Here is a 26,409-nt window from a genome sequence, read left to right as displayed (position 1 = left end):
TTTTATACTAATAATTAAGAAAAATTAGTTAATTAAATGATAATTGTGGTATACGAGGAGTTTTTTTCATTCTTTTTCTTGGGTTTTATAAATTTTTCAAACAATATGGTTGTCCTCATCAGATAACACCGATATACAAATATGGTATAAAAACATATTATAAACAATATTAATCTTAAAAATATATGTGTATCGACCCGTATTCACGGCACACTAAAAATCTCTCATCCGAACACACGGAATAGTTTCAACGTCTCTAAGCTTTGAAAAGCATTAGTTCATCATAAAAAAATAAAAATAAAAATAAAATAAAAAATAAAAATAAAAAAAAGCTTTGAAAAGCATGGAAGGCAGAGCAACATATTTATCAAATCTCCTGCAGAATTGCATAGACAAGAAATCCCTTTTGTCTGGCAAGCTTATTCACGCTTTTCTACTACGCCGCAACGGCCTCTTTTCGAATACTTTCCTCTCCAACCGCCTCGTCGAGTTGTACTCGAAGTGCGGCAATATCGAGTACGCACACAGAGTGTTTGATAAAATGCCGCACCCAGACGTCTACTCTTGGAATGCCATATTGGCTGGTTGCTCTAAATTTGGGAGTTTAGGGGATGCTCAGGAGTTGTTTTTGAGAATGCCGGAGCGAAACACTGTTTCGTGGAATACTCTGATTAGTGCCTTGGTTCGACATGGGCAAGAAGAAACGGCATTGGGGGTTTACGATACAATGATTTTGGAGGAATTCATGCCTACCCGGTTCACGTTGGCGAGTGTGTTTAGTGCGTGCGGAGCGTTGTTGGATGTGGAGCATGGTAGGAGATGTCATGGTCTTGTTATCAAAATTGGTCTTGAGGAGAATATCTATGTTGCCAATGCTTTACTCTCCATGTATGCAAAATGTGGACTTATTAGGGACGCGGTTCAGGTTTTTTCTGACATGGATGAGCCTAATGAGGTTACTTTTACAGCTATGATGGGAGGGTTAGCGCAGACGGACAGAGTCATGGAGGCTGTCGAAATGTTTAGAATGATGTGCAGGAAAGGGGTTCGTATTGATTCCATCTCATTGTCGAGCATCTTGGGTGTTTGTGCCAAAGGAGGAGGTGGCGAGTTTGGTGTTGGTGATCAGAATGATGGGATTCCATGTAATGTGAGCGGACAACAAATACATGGGCTTACAATTAAACTTGGATTTGAGGGAGACCTTCATGTGAACAATTCATTGCTCGATCTGTACGCAAAGAATGCGGATATGAATAGTGCCGAGAAGGTTTTTGCTAGTTTACCTGAAGTTAGTAATGTTTCTTGGAATGTCATGATAGCCGGGTATGGCCAGATACACCAGAGTCAGAAAGCTATAGAATATCTGCAAAGGATGCGATCTTGCTGTTTTGAACCAGATGAGGTTACTTATATACACTTGCTTGCAGCATGTGTCAAGTCTGGTGATATAAAAAGTGGACGCAAAATGTTTGATAACATTTCATGTCCAAATGTGAGTTCATGGAATGCCATTCTCTCTGGATATTTCCAGACTGGTGATCATGAGGAGGCGATAAAGCTGTTCAGGGAAATGCAGTTCCAAAATGTACAACCTGATCGAACAACTTTGGCAATTGCCCTCAGCTCCTGTGCCGCAATGGGGCTTCTGGAGGCTGGAAAAGAGGTTCATGCTGCCTCCCAAAAGGCAGCCTTTCATACAGATATATATGTTGCAAGTGGACTTATTGGCATGTATTCAAAGTGTGGTAAGACAGAAATGGCAAAGCATATATTTCATAGTATGCTTGAATTAGATATTGTTTGTTGGAACTCTATGTTGGCAGGCCTTTCACTCAATTCTCAAGATAAGGAAGCTTTCACTTTCTTTAAGCATATGCGGGAAGATGAGATCCTTCCTACCCAATTCACTTATGCTACTGTACTGAGTTGTTGTGCAAAGCTCTCTTCTTCGTTTCAAGGGAAACAGGTTCATGCTCAGATGACAAAGGATGGATATATGAATGATGTCTTTGTAGGAAGTGCTCTCATTGATATGTATTGCAAATGTGGTGATGTGGATGAGGCCCGAAACTTTTTTGATACGATGCCTAGCAAAAATACTGTTACTTGGAATGAAATGATACATGGGTATGCACAAAATGGACGTGGAGATGAGGCCGTTCTGCTTTACAGGGACATGATTGAATTGGGTGAAAAACCTGATGGTATAACTTTTGTTGCTGTTTTGACTGCTTGTAGCCATGCCGGATTGGTCGATGAAGGCATTGACATATTCAATTCAATGGAACAAGAACATAGAGTGGTGCCTGTTTTGGATCATTATACGTGCATTATTGATGCTCTAGGCCGTGCTGGTCGTTTCCATGAAGCAGAAGTCCTAATAGATGAGATGCCATATAAAGATGATCCAGTTATATGGGAGGTTTTGCTTAGCTCTTGCAGGGTTTATGCTAATGTGCGCTTAGCTAAAAGGGCAGCAGATGAACTCTTCCGCTTGACCCCACATAATTCAGCCCCTTATGTGCTTCTCGGCAATATTTATTCTTCTTTAGGAAGATGGGACGAGGCAAGGGAAGTGAGAGATAAAATGAGTGATACACAGGTTGTTAAGGACCCAGGTTATAGCTGGATTGAATACAACAAGGGAGACCGAACTGGTTATGGCGGGTGATAATTTCATTGTGGTTGATGATGAAGTTGAAGTAGCAAGTAACAGAAAATCTTTCTATCATGCCTAGCCCAAAGTCAAAATACTTCTACAGGGGCATGCCTTGGTGCTTCTTCATGGAATCATATGGTATTCTCCTTGTGGAAGCTCGGGAACTATAAAACAGAAGGTCTGTCAAGCTGTAGCTTTTTTATAATGAGTCTGTTTACAATTTCTATGAACATTCTACCCTCTAATTTTGCTGCGTGAAATTTGACATCATCAGGTTGAATGCCGCGGCATCCTTCTCTCAAGAGCCTCGTTAGCCCTGGAAGGTTTGAACAAGTGAAAGGGAGGGGTTTGCCGGCTATGCAAGAATCGGATGTGCTATGTTGTAGACATGAAAGCATAATAACTCAACAGCAGGGATATCCCTTGAATCAGACAAGGAAAGAGAGCGTAGGTTCCGTTGTTCTAGTGCTGCAGACTAAGTACGGGTTTCCTTTTTTATCAACAAGAATACAACTTACAAAAGGGCAGCCCCAATTCAAGGGACGGGGGAGGAAACGAGGAAATTCATGCCTGCAGGATGCCTGATCTCGTAGCGGACTAAACTCTCTTCATATGTACGGACACAGTTCGTCTGAGACAGAATTTAGCTCGTCTCGAAAGTATAGTAGCTGTAAACCCATAAGATTTTGTAATAGTTTCAACCATACGATGATTTTGGTTCAAATATTAACTTTAGGTCAAACAATAAAGGCACATATGTTTGTGATTCTGATATCAATTGAAGGCTTACATATTTCAACTCAATAATAACTTATCCATCCTTCCTATATCGAAATAATTCAACGGTCACCACGGAATTTCCTGGCCATCCCAGGCGAAAAACTTGCCGTTATCGTGGCTTTTTGCATTGAGAATGATGCTTAAGAGCTTCTGTACTGAGAATTCTGTTGTGAAAAGTTTGTTTTCAGGAACATTTCTCTGAAATGGCTTGGAGAGATCTGTGTCCACCGTACCTGGGTGCAATAAAATGCATGTAATCGGATCCTTCCTCCGTGCAAATTCCACCGATATATTTCTCGTCACTGCAACAACAATACGAGGAATGACTAAGTTGCTATCGAAAACTAGTAGGGGAATTATGTGATGTTAAGAGACCTCAGGGAAGAAATCATACGTTGATTAAGTGCAGTTTTTGAAGCTCGATAAGAATGCCAACCCCCAAGGCGATTATCCCCTATAGATCCCACCCTGGCGCTCAAGTTGGCCACAACTGCAACATCCCTGTCAGTTCCAGAGCCGCCTCCATCCTTCAAGAGAGGCCACATATGCTGCTTGCACAAATCAAAGATTCTCCATAAACATTTGATTCAAAAACCAAGTCAAGTTCGAAAGACGAGGCTTAGAGTGAGGATACCTTGATCACTAAAACAGGACCTACAGCATTAACCTCGTAAGCAAGCATCAACGATGACTTCTCTACTTTCCTCAACGTCGTTTCTGTACTGGAAGTAAAACAATAGAAATGACAGTCCGGCGTTGGCAACAAATGATATAACTTGTGAGCAAAATATTGTAGGTTTAGATCGTGATTAGACAATCAAATGTCGATGCATCCCTCACTAATGTGCATACCTGGTTGTAATACTTGAGGTATTGAAAGAATCCCAGATGCATTGATTAGAAGGTTTAAAGAACCATATCTTTTGCCGATAGACTTTGCAGATTGCTGAAATGCATAAATAAACAAACCTTTAGAGCTTTAGAACGTAATTTTTTTCCATCAACAGACGGGAAGTGTACCACAAATTATGATATTTTAACTCATCCATGACTAAAAGCTAAACTTCATTCACCAAAGTGTTACCGGAAAAAGGAAAGGGCGAAATGATCTAACTTCTACGGTTACTTTTGCCTCAGAATGGAGCAAGAGAACAAAGTGAAATTGCAGAAAACCAGACAATGTTAACCTCTATGGTGCTTTCATTGGTCACATCCAATTGTAGAACACTAAGGCGTTCGCCAAATTTACTTTTCAGATGATGAAGACCAGTTGCCCCCTCAGGATTACGGCAACTAGCAACAACATGACCTTTCTCCTTCTCCAACAATTGTTTAACCTGTACAAGACAGAAAAAGAAACATGTCACCATTGTGAGGCAGAAAAATTCACAAGTCTCTCTTAACACACCAAAAGTTCAAAACCAAATCATTAAGAAGAAATGGTTACGGAAATCTTGTGTTATTAATTTGTTCAAGCAGTAGAAAGCTAAAAGCGTCATGATTCGAACATTGTCTTGAGTCTTGAAAGCTTAGTTAGTCTTTGAAGTATATAGCTATACCTATATACGTGTTGATCTGTATCATTTTAAGAACCCACACAAGAAATTGTGCGTCCGAATTGTTTCTGGCATAATATGACTATTTCAATTTGTTACGCGTCTACACAAATTACAAGAGCTCAGATATCGTCTAGAGGTCTAGGGACGATCAATTACATGGAAATCCTGCAGAGTAACAAAGGTTCTGCGAGATGCGAAAACAATCTTCAAATGATGAATGCAACTCCACCATTGTGATAGCCATAAACAACACTCACAGAAAAGTTTTCAGATTGGCAAATTGTCGTTGAAGCATGGACGAAAATTTTCCCATCTTTCCCTTTTCAAACCTTAATTCTATCGGTTTTTTCAGGGCATCTTCAAATGCAACTGAAGATCATTTACTCAGGACATGACATTTTGGATCATGTATGTGCCAGTAAACATTACAAAGATCACATATTCTAGTTTTACTGAATTCCCAACCGTTAAACCGGAACCTGGCTATACTCTCCGCATGAAACACAGCAACCCATATGCCAAATCCATCAGCATTATATCTCACACACACACACACACACACACACACACACACACATATACATACATTGAGCGTCTGCTACATATAAAAAACTCAGAAAATTTATATAAACACATATAGTATAATAAAGCAAATGAGGAAAGAAAAAGAGGGCTCTCACGAATTCCAGGCCAATTCCTCTGGAAGCACCCTGCACCATGGAAACCCCACCTTCCCATTTCCCAGCAGAAGAAGAAAGTGAAGCCCTTTGGCTCATTACCCGCATCAGTCTCACAGGTTTCATCGCCGCCATGGACGAGCACTGCTGGTTCAGAAACAACAGGGGTCTCAATTTGTACATCTTCGGCAAACCACCAATTCGGAAAGAGACCAACCGATCTTTCTGTATTGTTTGCAGCTTGCTTTTCCCAGCTCTGCAAAGTGCAAACTAGGATGTGGAACCACTGGAAATGAAGGAAGCCATGAAAATAATAATTTCCCAACAAACAGCTCATTCATTGCAACTTTTGGCAACGTAACACTTTGATGTATGTGGCTGATAATCTTCCACCTTTGTAGTATTTTTCCAGTTTTCCGTTGTCTTCAATTTTCCTACCAAAAGAGAAGCTATTTAGGGCCAACTGCTGCAATCTGGGCTACTTTGTTGTACACTTGGGTTATACTCCAGAATTTGGGCCGTGAGTTTTACTAGGCTTGAACATGAGTATTTTTTTTTCCCTGTTTTTAAACGCAGCGGTAGTTGCCGTTAATATTAAATTAAATTTAGGGTATAATTAACACAAGCCTAATCCATACAACCAGAGGCCCAACCCTCAATTCTCAATCCAAATGGCTTAAGTCCTAATTGAACATGAGCATTAAACTTGAGGCATTTTAACCAAAATGGTCTTAAGAGATTGACATAACTCCTCACTTTCCTAAGATTTGAAATCGATAGAAGTGATCCTTGAGTTTGTCCATCGTCAATTATTTTGGTCCTTGAGTGAAAAATCTATGTCAAATAAGGACCAAAATGGTAAAAATACCCTCAATTCATTGGATCCGACAGTCGAAAATTGAGAGGGATGCATGAGAAGTAAAAATGTGTGTGTAGATAACACTACATTTTGTTAATACATATGATATTATCTACACTAAGGGATGGAAGAATGGATAAAGCCTCACAATGAGCTAAGCATAATAATTTAGTTCAAATTCCTATTTGATGACAATCGAACTGAAGGCCTCACACTTACAAGTGAAAAAGAATGTCACTAGACTATAGTACTGAATAACAAATAAACTCTATTTTCTAATACAAACGATATCACTACTTTAATAATATACACTAGAAAGATGTGGGACGGTTTGAAGTTGAGACGCAATGTCGGGAACCAATCGTAAAGACACTATTATGAAAAAAAAGGCACCAAGCCTCTAATGATCGTCGGCAAAATTATTTCTTAAATAGATTGAAAGTAGTGCCAGCCACCTTATTGTATACTCTTAATCCAACTAGATTCTTAATTTGTTAATGGAGTAATCATGAGAAGTGTCATTTAGGCCATGATCTGACATGGAATTTCCTTGACACTTATTCATTTGAAGTTCCATGATTTGAGTCATTGACGATGTCCTATGTTATACAATTATCTAAACTGTTAACTCACAACAAGCATTGGCCACCGTCGAATCCATCAAAAGTCACTGATGCATGGCAAATTTTTATCGTTTCATGTAAGTAGAAAATGGTTCTACTTTTAGGGGTATGATATCCACACATTTCATTTTAATTCTCACACATCTTTTTAATTTTCGGGCGTTGAATCAGATGAATTGAAAAAATCAAATGATAGAAATTATCAAAATGTGTGCGAGAAGTAAAATAAGGTGTGTGGATAGCATATCCCTACTTTTATTCCCAATTATCATATGAAATGGAGAAAACATGGAGCTCAACAGCCAATCAAATCATCATTTTCAAATCAGGTCAAATCAGTTTATTAATAAAAAAAATATGTATATTAAGGAGTAGAGAAAAAATTAGTATAAACTTGCGATATTTAAATCTATTTTTTTTTAATTATAAGTGAAGAGGAAAATATATAGACTGTAGTATTAAGTAGCATGTCATATTATTGCTAAGAATTATGGAATAAGAGAATAGTTAAATACAATTATCGTGAAATGTATTGCACATTTTCTACTGTATATACTAACAAAACCTTTAATCTTAAATATATATATATATATATATATATATATTTTAATATATATGACATATATTATCTACAGAAGTGGACGGGGAAATGGGCTAGTCATAATAATTTAATTCAAATTCACCTTTGGCGAAAATCGAATTTAAAACCTTTCACTTACAAGTGAAAATGAATATCGCTAGACCGTAGTGTGACACCTTTAGTATATATTTACATATGTTCCATAGTAATTTTAAATTTTTACATGTTTAGATTCACAACCCACACATGACATGGAACTAATTACATGAAAGAAAAAAAATAATACTATTGATAAAAACCAAAACTTTCAACAAAATCAAAGTCATATATGGCCAACAAACCCTAATGTAGTAATGTTCAAAACGATGGTTGATGAGACCGACGGTGTATTTATAGGTCCCACACAATAATAGAGGGCGAAAAATATAAAAGATAAGCCGAACTAATACATGTTCACACCAAAACTTCGAATTCTTACTGTACCATACCATATGAAATCATCAACTAATGTTTACATATAGCCTTTATTTTGTTGCGAAAACAGATTTAGGGGCCAAAGATAATCTTTGGTTACAACCATCACCCCCAACAAAGGAGGGTTTATGCAAAACAACACTCTGATACAAATTGAAACTCAGATTGCAAACAATGAGCAAACAAATAACACTTTTAACAAACCACTCACTAGAAACCAAGAACAAATTAAACCAGCAAATCAGAGAACAAATTTAGTCATTATTTGTTTTTTTTTTTATCTACTAAATCATTGAATTTGAGTTGAGATCTCAATATTCAAACCAAAAATGATGAAAACTTAGCTGAGAGGCATGAAGATTGAGTGGCAAAGGTTTGAGATGTTAAAAGTCGTTTCATGATTAAGGGAATCTCCAACTTAGGTTTCTTGCTTAGTTAATGTGTGACCGTAACATCACAGTGTAACCACAGAAATATTTATATACTCTCGTACTTAATTCTGTCAAGTTTCTTAATTCTTATGATTCATTAGAGTTGTGCTTATACTTGAATGACATACAAGCTTTTGTGAACACCATCAATATCATTTTCAGACCTTCTTTTTCTTTTTCTTTTTTTCTTTTTTTTTTTTTATACAAGGACAACTAGCTGTTTTCTGTTGTTATGACTTCTGGATCACAATAAAAATAAACCTTACAGCTTGAGAGATGTGACGATATTAAATAATTATAAGTGAGATCACGATTCCTTACTTATAATGTAGAGAACTATTTTTAACAAAAAAAATAAAAAATAAAAATCCATGAACTTTGTGCATGCAAGTTAAGAATGATAATTATTATTTTTGCTCCCTTTCAAAATGTTATAGGGCTTAGAAAATGTCATAAAGAATAGTTTCTGAATGTTAGCTAGAGAAAAAGAAAGATCTGCCTGGTAGTTGAAGAAAGTTGGGGTCTAATTGGTAATATGAGAAGTAGTTTTAACCTTTTATAAGTTTTTGTATGGTTTCGTCTCTCAAAGATATGGGATTTTCTCCTTACATTCTCACATGTCCCTTCACGTGTGACGATTTTTGAAGTCTAACATGTGGACAACACAAACAGGGCGACAGAGAACACGTGTTGCCGTTGGGCTTTATCCGTTGATCAACCTGCTATGATACCATGAGTAAAGTTGGAGTTCTGTCATAAATCAATTAACAATATGAGTAGTAACTCAACCTTTATAAGCCCTTGTATGATTTAGTCTCTAACCGATGTGGAACTTTATCATCACATTCTCAAAATAGTGTGGTAACATATATATATATATATAGGCCCTTTAAGGGAAGGGATTCCCATTTTTTTTTTAAATGAGGACACTCTGTTGACCATTAGATTTAGCTTTAATGAAATTTTGTGGTTGAGATTAAATCATAGGCCACAAAATTTCATCAAAGCCAAATCTAATGGTCAAGAGGGTGTTCTCAATTTTTTTTTTTTTTGAAAAATGAGGATCCCTTCCCTTAAAGGCTTCCTATATATATATATATATATATATATATATATATATGTATGTATGTATGTATGTATGTATTGTTGATGCAATTGGTATTTTACCACACATCTATATATCTGAAGACATTGAATGATCTTTCAAGTGCATATCGATGTTCAAATGATGAGAAAACTCTGAAATAAAAGAATTACCAAACATTTCAGAAGGAGTAAATGGTCATGAACTTTATGGTATGCCATCAATTATTACTCCAATTCTTTCTTTTCAAAATCATGATCACAGTCACTCCCATTAACAGAGTTGCACCCAATTTTCCATATACATATAATGACTCTTAGCCCATCAATCAAGAATGTGAAATCACAAAGGGAGAACATTTTGGACTGTTCTTTGTTCAAGTGTCAAATGTTAGGGGCATATGTGAGAATATCACATAAGTTGATCGATTTGACAGAACTTGGTGTCACTATTTCCCAATAAACTGAGTGAAAGTTGCTTCCGCTACCAAGTTGATCGATTTATTGGAACCTGTATGCGGTATATCAAAGATTAATAAACACCATGAAGAGCCGGTCATGAATAGTAATTGGGTGATGTTAGAGAGAGATAATCTACTTAAAATATATTTTATAGACTACATGATATAACAATTGAAGGTTGAATTCCTGCTTTACATCATAAAATAAAGATCCAACCATTAACCATCACAATATGTGATCTATAAATAGGAGTGAGATTCTCTCCCCTCCTATTATTATCCCCTCCTCTCACATTATTTTTTTTTTGTTTTATTCTCTATATAAAAAATTCAAAACAAGATGTAGATGTGACATAATCGTAACTGTTTAAATAGAAGAGGATGAAAGGGAAGAGAGATTAGGAGATGAAAGAATTCTATTCCCTATAAATATGATTTGTCTAACAGTTTTAGTAATGAACAATCTAATATTCCATTAAGTAACAGTAATACACTTTAAGTAAGCAATCTCCAAAGTAAGCACATAACTTAAATGGATAATAAAAGATACAGAAAGCTGAGGAACCCAAGGCATGTGTTTTATCTCATAATTACACATCCCTAGACTAGACTGATAAGAAAGGTAAAGAGTTTTGTAGTAATTCTTTCTTTCTTCCTTAGATTCTTTTGTCATCTTCTCAATTTTTTTGTTTCGTTTTTTTCCTTCTCTCTCTTTACCAAAAACAATAAAAACAAAAGTTTGGTTTTTTTTTCTTTTAGAGTACCAACCCACATGACAAAGGTTCTGGTTGAATAATTTCTCCCACTTTAAAAGATGAATAATAAAGGCAAGTCCCATCTTCATATCAATCTCTTCGATCACTCACTGAGACTGAGCTTTCCAGTCATGTCTCTGATGGATGTTCTTGTTTCCACTGTAGAATCCTTCTGTTCCTCAGCTTTCTGTCCCATCCACTAAAATTCCAAAAGGAATGTGGGACTCATTGGTTCTGCTGCGAATCAACCAACTACCTTCTCTCTCTCTCTTTCTTCTTTTCACATCATCTCTCTTTCCCTAATCCGTGACTCGATTCTGGTAAATAACAAGAACCCAGAATTATAAAACTTATAAAAAGGTAGAAAAGTTAGAATCTCCCCCCACCCCAACATGTAAAACTCAATTCAAACCACAAGAACTAGGTTTTAAACTGCACCACCAAAAAGAAAGAACAAAAACTAACTTAAAAAGAGTATAGGGGTTGATTGATATTTTTTCATGGTGATTAGTCTTGGCCTTGTTATAACTGCCTCTTAGCTTCACCAAATGAAGTATTGTTGGTGTTGTGATCTCCTGACCAATTATCAAAGAGATTGAATGGATCTGAGGGCGCTGCATCCTTGCCTCCCTTTTGCTGCTGCTCATCCGCTGAGAAACATTGTGAAAACAAGAGGTTTAGTGGGTCAGCCTCAATTTCTCCTAAATCAGCAAAGAAGTCCTCAGGATGGTGAGACTGGTTGGACTGCTCGTTAGGCATTGATGGTCTATAAGCAAACCCTAAGTGCTGCTGATGATGATCAATCTCTAATTGCTTCTCAATGCCCTCAAATTCTTCCTTCACTGTTGAATTACTTCCAGCGGTGATAACTGTTGGAGACACATGGTTATCATCATTCATATTCTCATTTTGTTCTTCCTTTGTTGGGCTAGTTGGCTTTTGATGAGCCTGATGAGAGCTACTGGGAGAGACTTTCAAGGCGGCGGCGGCGCCGTTTTTGGATGGCTGGGATCTGGTTGAGCCAGCTAGGGCATTTCTCTGAGTAGGCCATGGATGATTGTGTTCAGAAGTGTAGGTGATTACCAACATGTTTGGATCCGTCCGGCTACGCTCTACTTGTTTTCTTGCTGGGCAACCCTTTGAGCTGCTACATCTGTAGTAGCCCCTGCAAGAAGTATCAAACAAATAAGCTGATTTAGTTAAGTTCAATGGAATTGATAATATATAGATGATTATTATGATTATAATGATGATTATGTTGATCAAATCTTTGATTATATTGTTTCCATCACATATCAACTAATAATAGTCGCAGTGAAGGGTGCACTTTTATTTATTTAGTTCTCTTTAATTCTTTATTCTATCAAGTGCCATAAATAAATAAATATGTACTATACATGTAAAGAAAAAGTTGTACGAAAATCAGTTCTATAAAAGAAAATTTATGAGAGTGCGAAAAAACCTATTTTACCCTAGCCGAATTTTCCACTTCACTCCCTACTCAGACTAGTGACTCCTATAGTGCTACGAAATATGGGATAATCCAAACTTTTAAACCGTTAAATCTTTATTAAAAAATTATAGAAATTATGATCTAACGATTAAAATTCCAAAAGAATCTCATACTCCAAAGCACAAATTTTTTGATCGGACTAATATAAGGGCACTTCACTCGTAGTGCATTAAAACCCTACTTAGAATTTTGAATTAAATGGGTAGATATGATAAAAAAATGAGACACAACCCTTCATGGTTGTCAGTGAGATGTGCAATCCAAATCCTTAGTTTTACTTACATAAGAACTTTCTATTATATGCAATGTATTAAAAGGCGGGGGCGTGGCCGAGGCGTCCAATGGATAGCCCAGCGCCTCACGAAACCTAAAATTTTAATATATATTATATATAAGTATATTTATGACAATATAATACTTTGTAAAAACAAATATAACTATAACTAAATCAAAGATAATATTATCTTCTTTATTACTAGGTCTAGTTGTACTTGGAAACTATGTCATATAGTCTCAAAATGTTATAATTATTTATTTTATTGTGAGCAATTATAGAGAACTTCAAGGAAAATAAGGATGAATGGTCACAATTATAGGAAAATTTCAAGCAAAATAAAGGCTGAATGTTACAATTATAAGTAATTTAAAAGGAAATAAAGGCTGAGTGGAGTAGTATAGGGTATTTAAAATGATATAAAGCAATACTTATGGGAATTTAAAGGAAAATAAAAGTTTGAGTGGAGTATTTATAGGGTATTTAAAATAAAATAAATGGGGTGAAGTATTTATATGGTATTTAAAATGAAATAAATGGCGAAAATAAATGGTTGAGTGAAGTATTTATAAGGTATTTAAAATGAAATAAAGGCTAAGTGGAGTAATTATTATGAAAATTTATGGGATTTGGAGAGAGAAAGTCTCTCATTCTTCTTCGTTGAAACTAGAATGGCAGAAAACCTGGATTTTGAAGAAAAAAAAAGCCCAAATGAACGCCCTGAGGTGCGCCTCTACCACCCAGACGAGCTCCAGCAAAGCCTTCAACTCACTCCCTCAAAACAGAGGCAGGAACACTGACACCTAGCCTCAAAGGCCGCCTTGAGGCGAACCTTTTAAAACACTGATTATATGACAAGTGAATGTGAAACTCTTTTCTAGTATATAGAAAAATGATGACAAATGAAACTTACTAACCTTGGAAAAGGTGACCCTTTGATGGGTTTCTGACCGTACTTTCTCCATGCCCACAGATCAGACGGAACTACTTCTCCAGTAGGCCTGCTGTTTGCAGCCGCTGGCGCTGGAATGCACACCACCTTCTTTGCCTGGCTCTTCCTGCTCATATAGATAATTAAGTATGATTAAATGTCTTACGTAAAAGTTAAACACACTATTTAAATTAGATTGGTGGGAGCGAATGAAATATCTCATTTTCTATCCCTGTTTTTTGTTGAAATTGAAAGGATGAAGTAATAGATGGTATATTCCAAAGGAGACCAATACCAATCGAAAAGCAGTGATCGATCCTTTCAGGCGGTGTGGATTGGGGTAGAAAAGTAGTTCCCAGATATATAAAAGATGAAAGCTAAGTGTGTGATTGTTATTGTGACACAAAGCAAAGCCCCATACCTTTTCGAGGTTTGATTAAACCCCAAAAAGACAAAGATGCATATCGTGTTTAGGTATCTATATGCTAGTTAGTAATGTTGGCATTTATCAATCTCACCTGGAAAACAGTCCTAGAGAGCTACTCCCTCTTCAAGACTGAAGACTTTAGAGCTAGTCAAACCTAAGAATATTGATATATTTTCTTTTATACAAGCAATAGTCAATCAAAATTTATCTAAATTACAGGAAAAGGGACCCAGACTTGAGTGCAGGAAGAGCATATACATAAATGTATATGTTTTTTTTATGCATATATATCGCTCTAACTAACTTGACTGCACCCTAAATCCTATTTGTATTAATAACAAATGCTTTAAATAACAAACCCTATTCTTAGATCTTCACCATGTATAAATCAAAACCCAAGTTGCATAAAGGCACTTTGTCATCAAGGTTGTTGATCTATAAAATGATGATGATGATGATACTGATAATGTAAACTTAACTACTAATCAGGATTAATTTATATAGCAGAAATTAAGTACTAATTAGAATAATTAATTCATGGAATCATGGTCAAGTTGTAAGAAATATTAAATGCTCTCTCATGGGTCCTCACCTTCGCTTGATCCCCGGATTCCGTGGAGATGAGATCTGCATCCCGGTGTTCGCGAGCAAGCAACCTTTTGCTGCTGATGAGCTGTTCGCATTAATAATCATGTCGCTTGCAATCATGGCAGCAGAATCTGGTGAGGTTTTTATCCCCCTAGGAGACGACGACACTGCTCCACCGATCACCGGCGAATCACACGGCGACATGGGTACCTTTGCACTTGGAGAGATCTGTAGCATCTGTGAGAATATGTTGCAAGGCCTCTTTATTGGATCACCATCAACCACAACAACACCACTTTGATGGTTGTGATGCCCAAGACTAAGTACATGATGACCGCCACCGCCACCGCCACCGCCACCAAAAGTAGTAGTTGTGACACCTTCCTCCACACGAGCTGTACAACTGGGGCTGCTGAAAAGGCTGGAGCTTGATATGTCTAGCTCGTTAAGAAGCGGATCGCGCATGTACGACGAAAATGGATCGCCAAAGTTGTCCTTAGCTTCTTCTTCTTCCATGGCTGATGAAGATGATGGAAATATCATGGGATGATCAGATGGGAAGTGCCACGTGTCGGCGTGAGGTTCTTGATGATCAGACGGATAAGCTCCAACGTTAGCAGTAGTTGTACCAGCTCTTAGTATGTCGGTTAAATCACCTTGATAATTCTCCATCCTAGTAATTGGCACGAACAAGCTGCACATGATATATGTACACTCTTAAGGCAAAAGCTGCAGCTTCAAGTTCAAGTATGTTATTTGAACCCTATTGTAGTAGTATTGGGAGGTTAAATCTGCTCCAAAAGAGAACTACAAGGCATGCAATTCTTGGCCTTCGTATTTGGGTGGCTTCTAATTTAATTAAGTAGATGGAGGAAGTTAAGATTTCACCGTAAAACCAAAGAAAAATACGCAACAGATTGAAATGTGAAAAAAAAGGGTTTTGATTATTAGGAGCAGGAGAGCAAAGATGTGGTTTTAGAAGGCTGATGTTGGATTCTTTTGTTCTTCTCAAAAACAAAGTTATGATGAGGGAGAGAATTGTTGGGAACGAAGCAATGGAAGAGATCAAGACTCGAGAGGGAGCTGACTTTTCATACAAAAGAGCTCTTCTCCATACGCAACAAAGGAAAGATAGAGAGAGAGAGAGTTTAATATGAAATTGCTGAATAACTAATGATAAATTAATTATCATTGAGCTAACTGTAGTGCTTGTTTTTTATTTGTTAATTTAATATCATGTATATTTTCTCTGTCATAAAAATAAAAGAAAGACCTTTGCCAAAAAAATAAAAAAAATCCCTTCCTTTGTGTCAGAAACAAGTGATAGGAAAGTAAAGAGGCGGCAAGTAGCCGCATTTCTCGGAGGAACGTTTCCAAACTTGAACAACTATTCTTCGTTTCTTTCAACTTTGAGTTGCCTTCATTCTTCTTTTGTTGATTTGCCCCCTAAATTTGTTTGGAAATGTCAAGTTTCTCCTTAAATTTTAATTTTAGCCGATTATCCTAACTGAATTTTTTTTAATTAGTCAATTTTTCCTTTTAACTTTAATTAGCCAATTCCCCCTGAACTATTATGATTAGCCAATTCCCCCATTGGCGTTAGATTTTATAGTTGTTTCATTCTTTTTGCCCTCATATAGTTGTTTCCGTGATCAAGATTGATGAAATTTTTAAAAATCTAACGTTAGGGGGAAATTGGCTATTTATAAAAGTTCATGGGGATAATTGGCTAAAATTAAAGTTCAATGGGGAAATTGGCTAAGTATAAAAGTTCAAGGGGTAATCAGCTAAAATTAAAGTTCATGGGGGAATTGGCAACTCCATACAAGTTCAGGGGGCAAATCAACAAATATGCCATCTATCTTTGATGGTGATCATGTGGTGCTTATTAGGACTCGCCCAACCCTCAAAGAAATGAGGAGAAATTAGACTCTCTTAAAGTGAGACTCTTCAAGAACTCTTTGTCACCTTACATTTTAATGTTAACTTCCATGCCAACATTATAAAACATTGTGTAAAAAATATGAGGTGGCAGAAAATCCCACTTTTGAGAGTCTCCTAATTAGCATTGCTCAAGAGGTGGTAGAAAGTTCATAGAGAGTCCCACTTTTAAGAGTCTCTTTAGCATTTCTCAAGAAACGAGTTTACGGGGGAAATGTTGTATTGTCTTGTCTTGTAAGCATATCTTATAATTACACTTACACACTATCATTGAAGGGTTTAAGTGCATGTAAGCTATATCCCCACATACTCGAGAATTCAACTATTACATTAGGGTTTAATACATTTTAGACCTCTTCATTCATTATACATTTATTTTTAAATGAGTTCTTAACTAGTTGGTAGTACTCATGTGACCTTTATACAAATTATATCACATGCAATTTGTGGATGCAAATTTCTTCCTCCTCGATCTTGGACGATTTTGCACCTACAAAACAATTAACACCTTAGGTTAAAGCCAAGAGCCTCACGGGCCCACGATGAATGGGGGGGGCTTTGGCCGAAGAACCTCCGATGCCAAAGTTAGAATTTAGGGAGAAAGAGTGTTTAGAGAATTTTGGGATTTTTGCCAAAGTGTTGGAATTAGCTTTTTGGTGAGAATGGGAGTATATTTATAGGGATAGGAGGTGGCTAGGGTTTTTAGGTTTAATTTAGGTTTAATTAGCCAATTTATTTGGCTATTAAACATAAGATGAATGTTTTGGTGGTTTTTGAATTTATTGGGTAATAAAAAGGAAGAAATGGTGAAAAAGGTAGAAAAAAGTGATGGATTAGGTTTTGAAATGGGGATAGCCGGCCATGTGGTGTTTTAGGGTTAAATTGGATGTATTTTGTAGTTATTTGGATATAATGGATGGTTTAATTGACAATTAATGGGTTAATTAGGCAATAAACCCATTAATTAGCCAATTAACATAATTTAAAAGGAATGTGTTTGGGAATTACCTTGTAGAAAGGATTTGATGAGATGGACTTTGAATTGTTACCTATTTTGGGCACTTCTGTCTTGGTTGAAAGAGGGTTGCCCGCTGCTTGCGCGTAGGAACCTCGTTGTACTGCAAGGGTATTTTTGTCATTTTTGTCCAAAAATCCACGTGTCGCCCTGTGAATATTTTTGGCTCCACACAATTTGTTTTTTTTTTTTTTTTTTTTTTTTTAGTGATTGTGATCGCTATCTTGTTTTGTTGAGTAAGAGTTGATCCGTACACGTAGCAAAGAACTATGAGGAGGAAGCTTGTTGAACATGTTTTATTACAATTAATTGTTTTTTTTTTTTTAAGAACAATGACGAGTTACCTTTTTAAATCGAAAGAAAAACATCAATATATGGTATAATGGTAATATCGAAATTATTGTTACTACTACATCATGACCTTTTAAATGTTAATCCCACAGGGCTATAAACAATACAATTTAAAGAGGATGCTGTTGATAAATTTCAGGAGGTCTTCAAATCAAATAGCCTTCAACGTAATAGATAGCCAAACCAAGATGGAGCTATTCCTGCCACCGAGGTGGAGCCTCTCCTGCCATAAAAATGCCACGCCTATGTGGTTCAAACTTGAGGGTTTCCTTTGCATTTCTCAACTGTTTCAGAAGCCAATCTAATTTCCAGAAAAGTTGTAGTTGTTCTTGGCAACGACTTTAAAGTTCATCTTCATTCCACAATATAAAACTTCATATGCGGCTTTTGAAGAATCAGCTGAATTAATCAAGGACTCTCGAGTATGATTAATCAGTTAATCTTTTTTCAAATAAAGACAAAAAGTATGATTAGCGTTTTGAAAAGGTGATTATGATGAAACTGAGACATATAAACTGAGCTCTACTATAAAATGTTGGAATGATGAAGGACAAGATTAGGATTAGAATCGTAATGAAGTATGTTTATTATAAGGTTAATTTGATTCTATATGTATCTGTTGTAATAGGTCAGATAAAGTGCCTTCTGTTTGGTCCAAAAGTTGGGTTCCTTTTTGGAGTCTTGTAAGACCACTTCAAAGATCAAAAATGGTGCTAAGCAAGTAACATAATAAGTATGTATCATATGGATTAATATCACGTTTGATTAGACATGTTTTTGGGTTAAGGACTTCTCCACCAAAAGAAAAGGTTTGGTGACAAATATAATGGGAGGAGATCCAGTCCAAAGCTCAGGGATTAAGTGATTCAGGTTTTTGAAATTTGATCAAACAACTAAAAACAAAAAAATTAGTAAAAATTTTAAAAAATTATAATAATTTTTTACCGTTTAATCAAATTTCAAAAACTCATATAACTTGGTTCCTGGGCTTTAAAGAGAGGGACTCGGATAAGATTTCTTTCCAAATATAATGGACTAACGACATCATTGAGGCCATCACCGTCCTCATATGTGATTGATTAGACATTTTCAGAATCTACCAAAGGTAAAGGTAGCCGGCTCTCTCTCTCTCTCTCTTTCTCTCTCTCTCTCAAGGGCACTTGGAGGTTTTTGGCTTTTGAATCTTTTTAGGATAATGTTATTTACACATTTATTTTTATCTTTCATATACTTTTATGTTTTAGTCATTATTATTTTTCAATCTATTCAATACGAGAACTTAAAATTGAAAAATATATAAGAGGTAAAAATAATTAAGTGTCTAGATAGCATTATCCTTCTTTATAACGTCACTTTTGCCATCCGTATTTCTTATTACTTTCCTTTCTATATCTCTTGTGGCACATATTCACACTGTGTCACTCACTACCATAGGAGGTGGAACTAAAATTTGAATTCGACCGACAAGTCTATTTGTCAACCTAACAAGTGGTAGAGCCGTAGAGGGTTAGTTATTCACACAATCACAAGATACAATTGATAGTGGTTGATGGATGTGAATCACACGGTGAGTATTACATCAATTGATAATTTACAGTGTGCACAAATAGGTCTCAAATCAGCTAATTCAATCATTCAAAGTCATTGATACGTGTTGAATGACTATTGACATTGATTGATGGATGTGAATCTCACGGTAATTCACAAATTCACACCTTACACTCACAAGTCTCAAACTAACTAATTCAATGATTCAAAATCATTCTTATGTACGTGGTGAACGATTATTTTGACAAAAATTAATTCTTCCCGACTTAACAAATCACCACATTAAGTAAGTGCTACTGGCTTGGCCAACCTGTTGTAATTTTATATCAATAAGCAGCTAGGTAGCTAAGAACCCAAAATTTACGATCATGATCAAATTGGTCATGAAATGCTTAAACTTCTTAAAAAATAAGACCCCAACTGACTTCTAAGGACCAGTTCAACTCGGCACCCTAAAAACAAAAGGGTCTTAATTAAGATTTAAGTAATCCAATCTATAAAATCCCTATAGTTTTAATTTGCTAAGTCATTACATATTGACTGGCTTTCAGACAAACGCTTGCCCCACGTTCTTGCATGACAAGCTCTCCCACTCCCTCCCACAAGAGAACAAAATTAAACTGGGATTCTCTGCGCAGTTCTCTACTGGGTTTTTGTCTTCCCACAAGAATCCCTAGGCCATGTGAAGCCGGCACATAATTAACTATTATAATTATACAAAATTCAACAAAACTTTGTTTATATGTTTGGTTTAATAACACCATATTATATGTCACACATGTAATATATAATTTAAGCATCGGTCCATGACTCATTAGGTTTTTTTTTTTTTTTTTTTTATTCCAGCCTTCCAAGCTTACGAATGTACCTCTAGTTAAATTATGCAAAAAATGAGGTGTCCTTAGTACAATTTTATAATAATTCCATATGTTTCAGTCCTAATTATGATAACGTTTTGCTGATTTGTACACATGACACTCTGACATGAAAATGCTACAAATATCAAATTTGTACACTACTCAAATGATGCAGATAAAATTTTAAAATTTTAGCTTTTTTTAATGATTTAAAAAAGAAATCTAAGTATCAACAGTCACATCATATAATCTACACAAAAAATATTATAAAATTTTGGATCTCTCTAGCTGACATTATTTGGTTATGCATTTCCACACCTTTCAACGTCACCAAACCAGCCTACCGCCAACCTCACCGGTGTGTACCTGAACCGACTACAAAAATTCGATAAATATATAGTGCCCATCCATTATCCTCTACATGGATGGCTGTGATTTACTTGCCACCAGCTATACCATTCTATTATTCTAATGCCCTGGTCCCACATAAGCAAGGTCAAAGTGGGGGTCGACGTTAAAATAACACAACACAGAACCCTTTTTAATCTAGGGTTTTGAGGTTTGTGAGCGACATGGATTGGATCCATGTATCATAATCTTAAAGATCTATCAGATTATTAAAATTTGATTTAACAGTTAGAGTTATTATAATTTTTAAAATGAACTCGTGTTTAAAGCTGTTAGATCAAATTTCAATAGTTAATGGATCCTTAAAATTAGGATACATGGATCCGAAGATGATCCATGTTCATTTGTGAGTGACTAATTAGGGTTTGATATGATACAGAGAGAGAACCTTGTGTAAATTACGAACGTCGATCCTAGGCAGCCAATGAGAGAATGACAAATTAAATTCCCACTTGTAAATTTATCATTTAGTCCTTGCTTGGCAATGCATGAAAGGTGGGGTTTTGGCCCCTCAACACCAACCACAGTGCATGCCTATTGCGTAGGCTAGGCTATTTATCAAAATTAAATAAAATAAAAATAATTGGGCCAAATAAAAAAAATAAAAACAAATGGGTCTATTATTATTTTTTTTATTACAAACGATCTTATTATTATAATTTAAACTAAAGTGATGGAGAATAGTTCAAACTCAAGACATAATACATTGAAAATGAAAGCCAAATCAATCAGAAAAATTCACCACTTTTGATTCAGTTGGCTAGATAATTTATTTTTTATTTTAGTAGGTGTTGGTTCATATGTGGGAGTGCACCTTAATGTGTGAAACAAGGGAGCTTCTTCCCCTCTTGGTAATGCAAAACTTCTATTTCTTGAGGAAACCATTGAAATAATACTATAACGAGTAATACTAAGGAAACTAAACGTGTAGATTAAATTTTGTAAACTAAATGACATGTAAGTTAATAATTGGATTATTACTTCACTATTTATTAACTTGTTTATTACTTATTGATGATACATCATTTAGTTTGCAAATTTCATTTATAAATTTAATCTACTTAGCATTACCATTACTCACATATCCCATAAACGGTGTGCCACGGGGCCCTTTTCCCATGTGATTATAATGACTTTACTCCCGGTGAGAAGAAGTTAAAAGATTAATTTGGTGCTCGGAATACTGAATACTTCATATATTTTAGCAATGTGTGTTGAGAAATATTTTTTTTATATTTTTATTATGAGAGGAGCTATTTGTTTCTAATTGGTTGGCAGGCATCAAAAAAAAAAAAGGGGTTGGCAGTTAGGAGAGGGAGGGAGGGAGGGAGGGAGGGAGAGAGAGAGAGAGAGAGAGAGGGAGGGAGAGGGGGAGAGAGAGAGAGAGAGAGGCCTAGCAAACGAGTCGTGTCAATCGTGTTCGTGTAGTTTTCGTGTAACACCTGTTATCTTAACGGGTCGTGTCGTGTCACACCTGTTATCTTAACGGGTCTTTAACAGGTCGGGTCACTTTACCCAACGGGTAAAGTGACCCGACCCGTTATGACTCGTTAAGAAAAATATTTTTTTTTTCTTAAATTTGCACATACCACACATTGTCACATAAATAATACTTCAAAACATTAAAACACATTTGTCATTTAAGGACTACATCTACACTCGAAAATAAGAGCCTCATAAAAAATACATCCATACACTACTAATCTATTACAAATATTAAATGTGCAAGGATATGACAAATGAAACCGTTTTTATTTTCAAGGTTGTGAAGCCTTTCTCAAAAGTTTAAACCTTGCCAATGGAACACAAAACTTAATGAAAGTGACCCACTAGAGTGTTTATTCGTACTTTCATTAAGTATAACATAAGATTTTGTGGTATCCACTAGTGTAAATATTTTAAATTGAAGATCGAATTCATTCATTGTATTCATATAGGGTCAAGGAGTGTAGTTGTAAAAAATCATCAAAATCGGAGTTAAAATAACCGTTAAATTGTGATTTTTCGTTTATAACCGTCGAAAAGTTTTGTCCCGTTACTTAATCTTTAAATGTTTGTTTTTTGCAATTTTTTGGTGTACAAACAAGTATGACGGTTAGATAGTTGAAACTAGTTTTGTAGAATGCGTATCTCATCAAAACAATAGATTCGCTAACACTTAAGAGTTTATTCTTACTTTCATTAAGTATAACATAAGATTTTGTGGTATCCACTAATGTAAATATTTTAAATTGAAGATCGAATTCATTCATTGTATTCATATAGGGTCAAGGAGTGTAGCTGTAAAAAATCATCAAAATCGAAGTTAAAATAACCGTTAAATCATGATTTTTCGTTTATAATCGTCGAAAAGTTTTATCTCGTTACTTGATCTCTGAATGTTTATTTTTTGCAATGTTTGGCATATGCAATCTCGAAGTATATACAAACATGTTTGACGGTTGGATCGTCGAAACTAGTTTCGTAGAATGCATATCCCATCAAAACAATAGATTCACTAACACTTAAAGATTTTATTCATACTTTCATCAAGTATAACATAAGATTTTGTGATATCCACTAGTGTAAATATTTTAAATTGAAAATCTAATTCATTCACTATATTTATATAGGGTCAAGGAGTGTAGCTGTAAAAAAATCATCAAAATCGGAGTTAAAATAACTGTTAAATCGTGATTTTTCGTTTATAACCGTCGAAAAGTTTTGTCTCGTTGCTTGATCTCTAAATGTTTGTTTTTTGCAATTTTTGGCATATGCGATCTCGAAGCATATACAAACAAGTTTGACGGTTAGATCGTTGAAATTAGTTTCGTAAAATGCGTATCTCATCAAAACAATATATTCACTAATACTTAAAAAGTTTATTAATATTTTCATTAAGTATAACATAAGATTTTGTGGTATCCACTAGTGTAAATATTTTAAATTGAATATCGAATTCATTCATTGTATTCATATAGGGTCAAGGAGTGTAGCTGTAAAAAATTATCAAAATCGGAGTTAAAATAACCGTTAAATCGTGATTTTTCGTTTTTAACCGTCGAAAAGTTTTGTCCCGTTACTTGATCTCTGAATGTTTATTTTTTGCAATTTTTGGCATATACAATCTTGAAGTATATACAAACATGTTTGACGGTTGGATCGTCGAAACTAGTTTCGTAGAATGCGTATCCCATCAAAATAATAGATTCACTAACATTTAAAGATTTTATTCATACTTTCATCAAGTATAACATAAGATTTTGTGGTATACACTAGTGTAAATATTTTAAAGTGAAGATCGAATTCATTTAGTGTATTCATATAGGGTCAAGGAGTGTAGCTATAAAAAATTATCAAAATCAGAGTTAAAATAACCGTTAAATCGTGATTTTTCGTTTATAACCATCGAAAAGTTTTGTCTCGTTACTTGATCTCTGAATGTTTTTTTTTTTTTGCAATTTTTGGCATATACAATCTCGAAGTATATACAAACATGTTTGACGGTTGGATCGTCGAAATTAGTTTTGTAGAATATGTATCCCATCAAAACAATAGATTCACTAACATTTAAAGATTTTATTCATACTTTCATCAAGTATAACATAAGATTTTGTGGTATCCACTAGTGTAAATATTTTAAATTGAAGATCGAATTCATTCATTGTATTTATATAGGGTCAAGGAGTATAGCTGTAAAAAATCATCAAAATCGGAGTTAAAATAACCATTAAATCGTGATTTTTCGTTTATAATCGTCGAAAAGTTTTGTCCGGTTACATGATCTCTGAATGTTTGTTTTTTGCAATTTTTGGCATATGCAATCTCAAAGCATATACAAACAAGTTTGACGGTTGGATCGTCGAAACTAGTTTCGTATAATGTGTATCCCATCAAAACAATAGATTCACTAACATTTAAAGATTTTATTTATACTTTCATCAAGTATAACATAAGATTTGTGGTATCCACTAGTGTAAATATTTTAAATTGAAGATCGAATTCATTCATTGTATTTATATAGGGTAAAGGAGTGTAGTTGTAAAATATCATCAAAATCAGAGTTAAAATAACCGTTAAATCGTGATTTTTTGTTTATAACCGTCGAAAAGTTTTGTCCCGTTACTTGATCTCTGAATGTTTGTTTTTTGCAATTTTTGGCATATGCGATCTCAAAGTATATACAAACAAGTTTGAAGGTTGGATCGTTGAAACTAGTTTCCCAAAATGCGTATCTCATCAAAACAATATATTCTCTAACACTTGAGAGTTTATTAATATTTTCATTACGTATAACATAAGATTTTGTGGTATCCACTTGTGTAAATATTTTAAATTGAAGATCAAATTCATTCATTGTATTTATATAGGGTCAATAAGTGTAGCTGTAATAAATCATCAAAATCGGAGTTAAAATAACCGTTAAATAGTGATTTTTCATTTATAACCGTTGAAAAGTTTTGTCCCGTTACTTGATCCCTGAATGTTTGTTTTTTGCACTTTTTGGCATATGCGATCTTGAAGCATATACAAACAAGTTTGACGGTTGGATCGTTGAAACTAGTTTCACAAAATGCGTATCTCATCAAAACAATATATTCACTAACACTTAAGAGTTTATTAATATTTTCATCAAGTATAACATAAGATTTTGTGGTATCCACTAGTGTAAATATTTTAAATTGAAGATCGAATTCATTCATTGTATTCATATAGGGTCAAGGAGTGTAGCTGTAAAAAATTATCAAAATCGGAGTTAAAATAACCGTTAAATCGTGATTTTTTGTTTATAACCGTCAAAAAGTTTTGTCATGTTACTCTATCTCTGAATGTTTGTTTTTTGCAATTTTTGGTGTATGCGATCTCGAAGTATATACAAACATGTTTGACGGTTGGATCGTTGAAACTAGTTTCGTAGAATGCGTATCCCATCAAAACAATAGATTCACTAACACTTAAGAGTTTATTCATAATTTCATCAAGTATAACATAAGATTTTGTGGTATCTACTAGTGTAAATATTTTAAATTGAAGATCGAATTCATTCATTGTATTCATATAGGGTCAAGGAGTGTAAATGTAAAAAATCATCAAAATTAGAATTAAAATAACCGTTAAATTGTGATTTTTTGTTTATAACCGTCGAAATTTTTTGTCCCGTTACTTGATTTCCGAATGTTTGTTTTTTGCAATTTTTGGCGTATGCGATCTCGAAGCATATACAAACAAGTTTGACGGTTGGATCGTTGAAACTAGTTTCGTAAAATGTGTATCTCATCAAAACAATAAATTCACTAACACTTAAAAGTTTATTCATATTTTCATTAAATATAACATAAAATTTTGTGGTATCCACTAGTGTAAATATTTTAAATTGAAGATCGAATTCATTCATATAGGGTCAAGGAGTGTAGCTGTAAAAAATTATCAAAATTGGAGTTAAAATAATCATTAAATCGTGATTTTTCGTTTATAACCGTCAAAAGGTTTTGTCTCGTTACTTGATCTCTGAATGTTTGTTTTTTGCAATTTTGGCGTATGCGATCTCGAAGTATATACAAACATGTTTGACGGTTGGATTGTTGAAACTAGTTTCGTAGAATGCGTATCCTATCAAAACAATAGATTCACTA

General features: G+C 35.0%; 3 protein-coding genes across 4 annotated transcripts; 1 reads left to right on the top strand and 2 right to left on the bottom strand.

Annotated features, from left to right (window-relative positions):
* The first annotated feature begins 214 nt into the window (after window positions 1–214).
* On the top strand, window positions 215–3,440 carry LOC103412342 (pentatricopeptide repeat-containing protein At4g20770). The gene is made up of 2 exons (XM_008350922.4): window positions 215–2,840; window positions 2,937–3,440. Exon 1 carries the CDS (start codon window positions 344–346, stop codon window positions 2,672–2,674), a length of 2,331 nt encoding a protein of 776 aa, XP_008349144.2. The 5' UTR covers window positions 215–343; the 3' UTR covers window positions 2,675–2,840; window positions 2,937–3,440.
* LOC103446086 (uncharacterized oxidoreductase C663.09c) lies at window positions 3,347–6,085 on the bottom strand. Its single transcript, XM_008385144.4, has 6 exons — window positions 5,682–6,085; window positions 4,630–4,779; window positions 4,295–4,388; window positions 4,077–4,159; window positions 3,837–3,990; window positions 3,347–3,744 (listed from the first exon to the last, which is right to left on the bottom strand). Exons 1-6 carry the CDS (start codon window positions 5,859–5,861, stop codon window positions 3,509–3,511), a joined length of 897 nt encoding a protein of 298 aa, XP_008383366.2. The 5' UTR covers window positions 5,862–6,085; the 3' UTR covers window positions 3,347–3,508.
* Window positions 6,086–10,636: 4,551 nt separating this feature from the next.
* Window positions 10,637–15,849, bottom strand: WRKY3 (probable WRKY transcription factor 14). 2 transcript variants are annotated; one of them, XR_011571927.1, is made up of 4 exons: window positions 14,682–15,827; window positions 13,649–13,789; window positions 11,410–12,109; window positions 10,637–11,261 (listed from the first exon to the last, which is right to left on the bottom strand). XR_011571927.1 is itself a non-coding variant. In XM_029110189.2 (3 exons), the coding sequence occupies exons 1-3, from the start codon at window positions 15,377–15,379 to the stop codon at window positions 11,467–11,469; spliced, it is 1,482 nt and encodes a 493-aa protein (XP_028966022.1). In that variant the 5' UTR covers window positions 15,380–15,849; the 3' UTR covers window positions 10,637–11,466. The 2 variants fall into 2 exon arrangements, 1 of the variants encoding a protein (XP_028966022.1); XM_029110189.2 differs by having other exon boundaries at window positions 10,637–12,109; window positions 14,682–15,849.
* Between the last annotated feature and the right edge of the window lie 10,560 nt (window positions 15,850–26,409).

This window comes from Malus domestica, chromosome 10 (assembly GCF_042453785.1).
Source record: "Malus domestica chromosome 10, GDT2T_hap1".
Lineage (NCBI taxonomy): Eukaryota > Viridiplantae > Streptophyta > Magnoliopsida > Rosales > Rosaceae > Malus > Malus domestica.
Note: the sequence above shows the minus strand (reverse complement) of the source record. Positions and strands in the feature narration are given on the sequence as shown.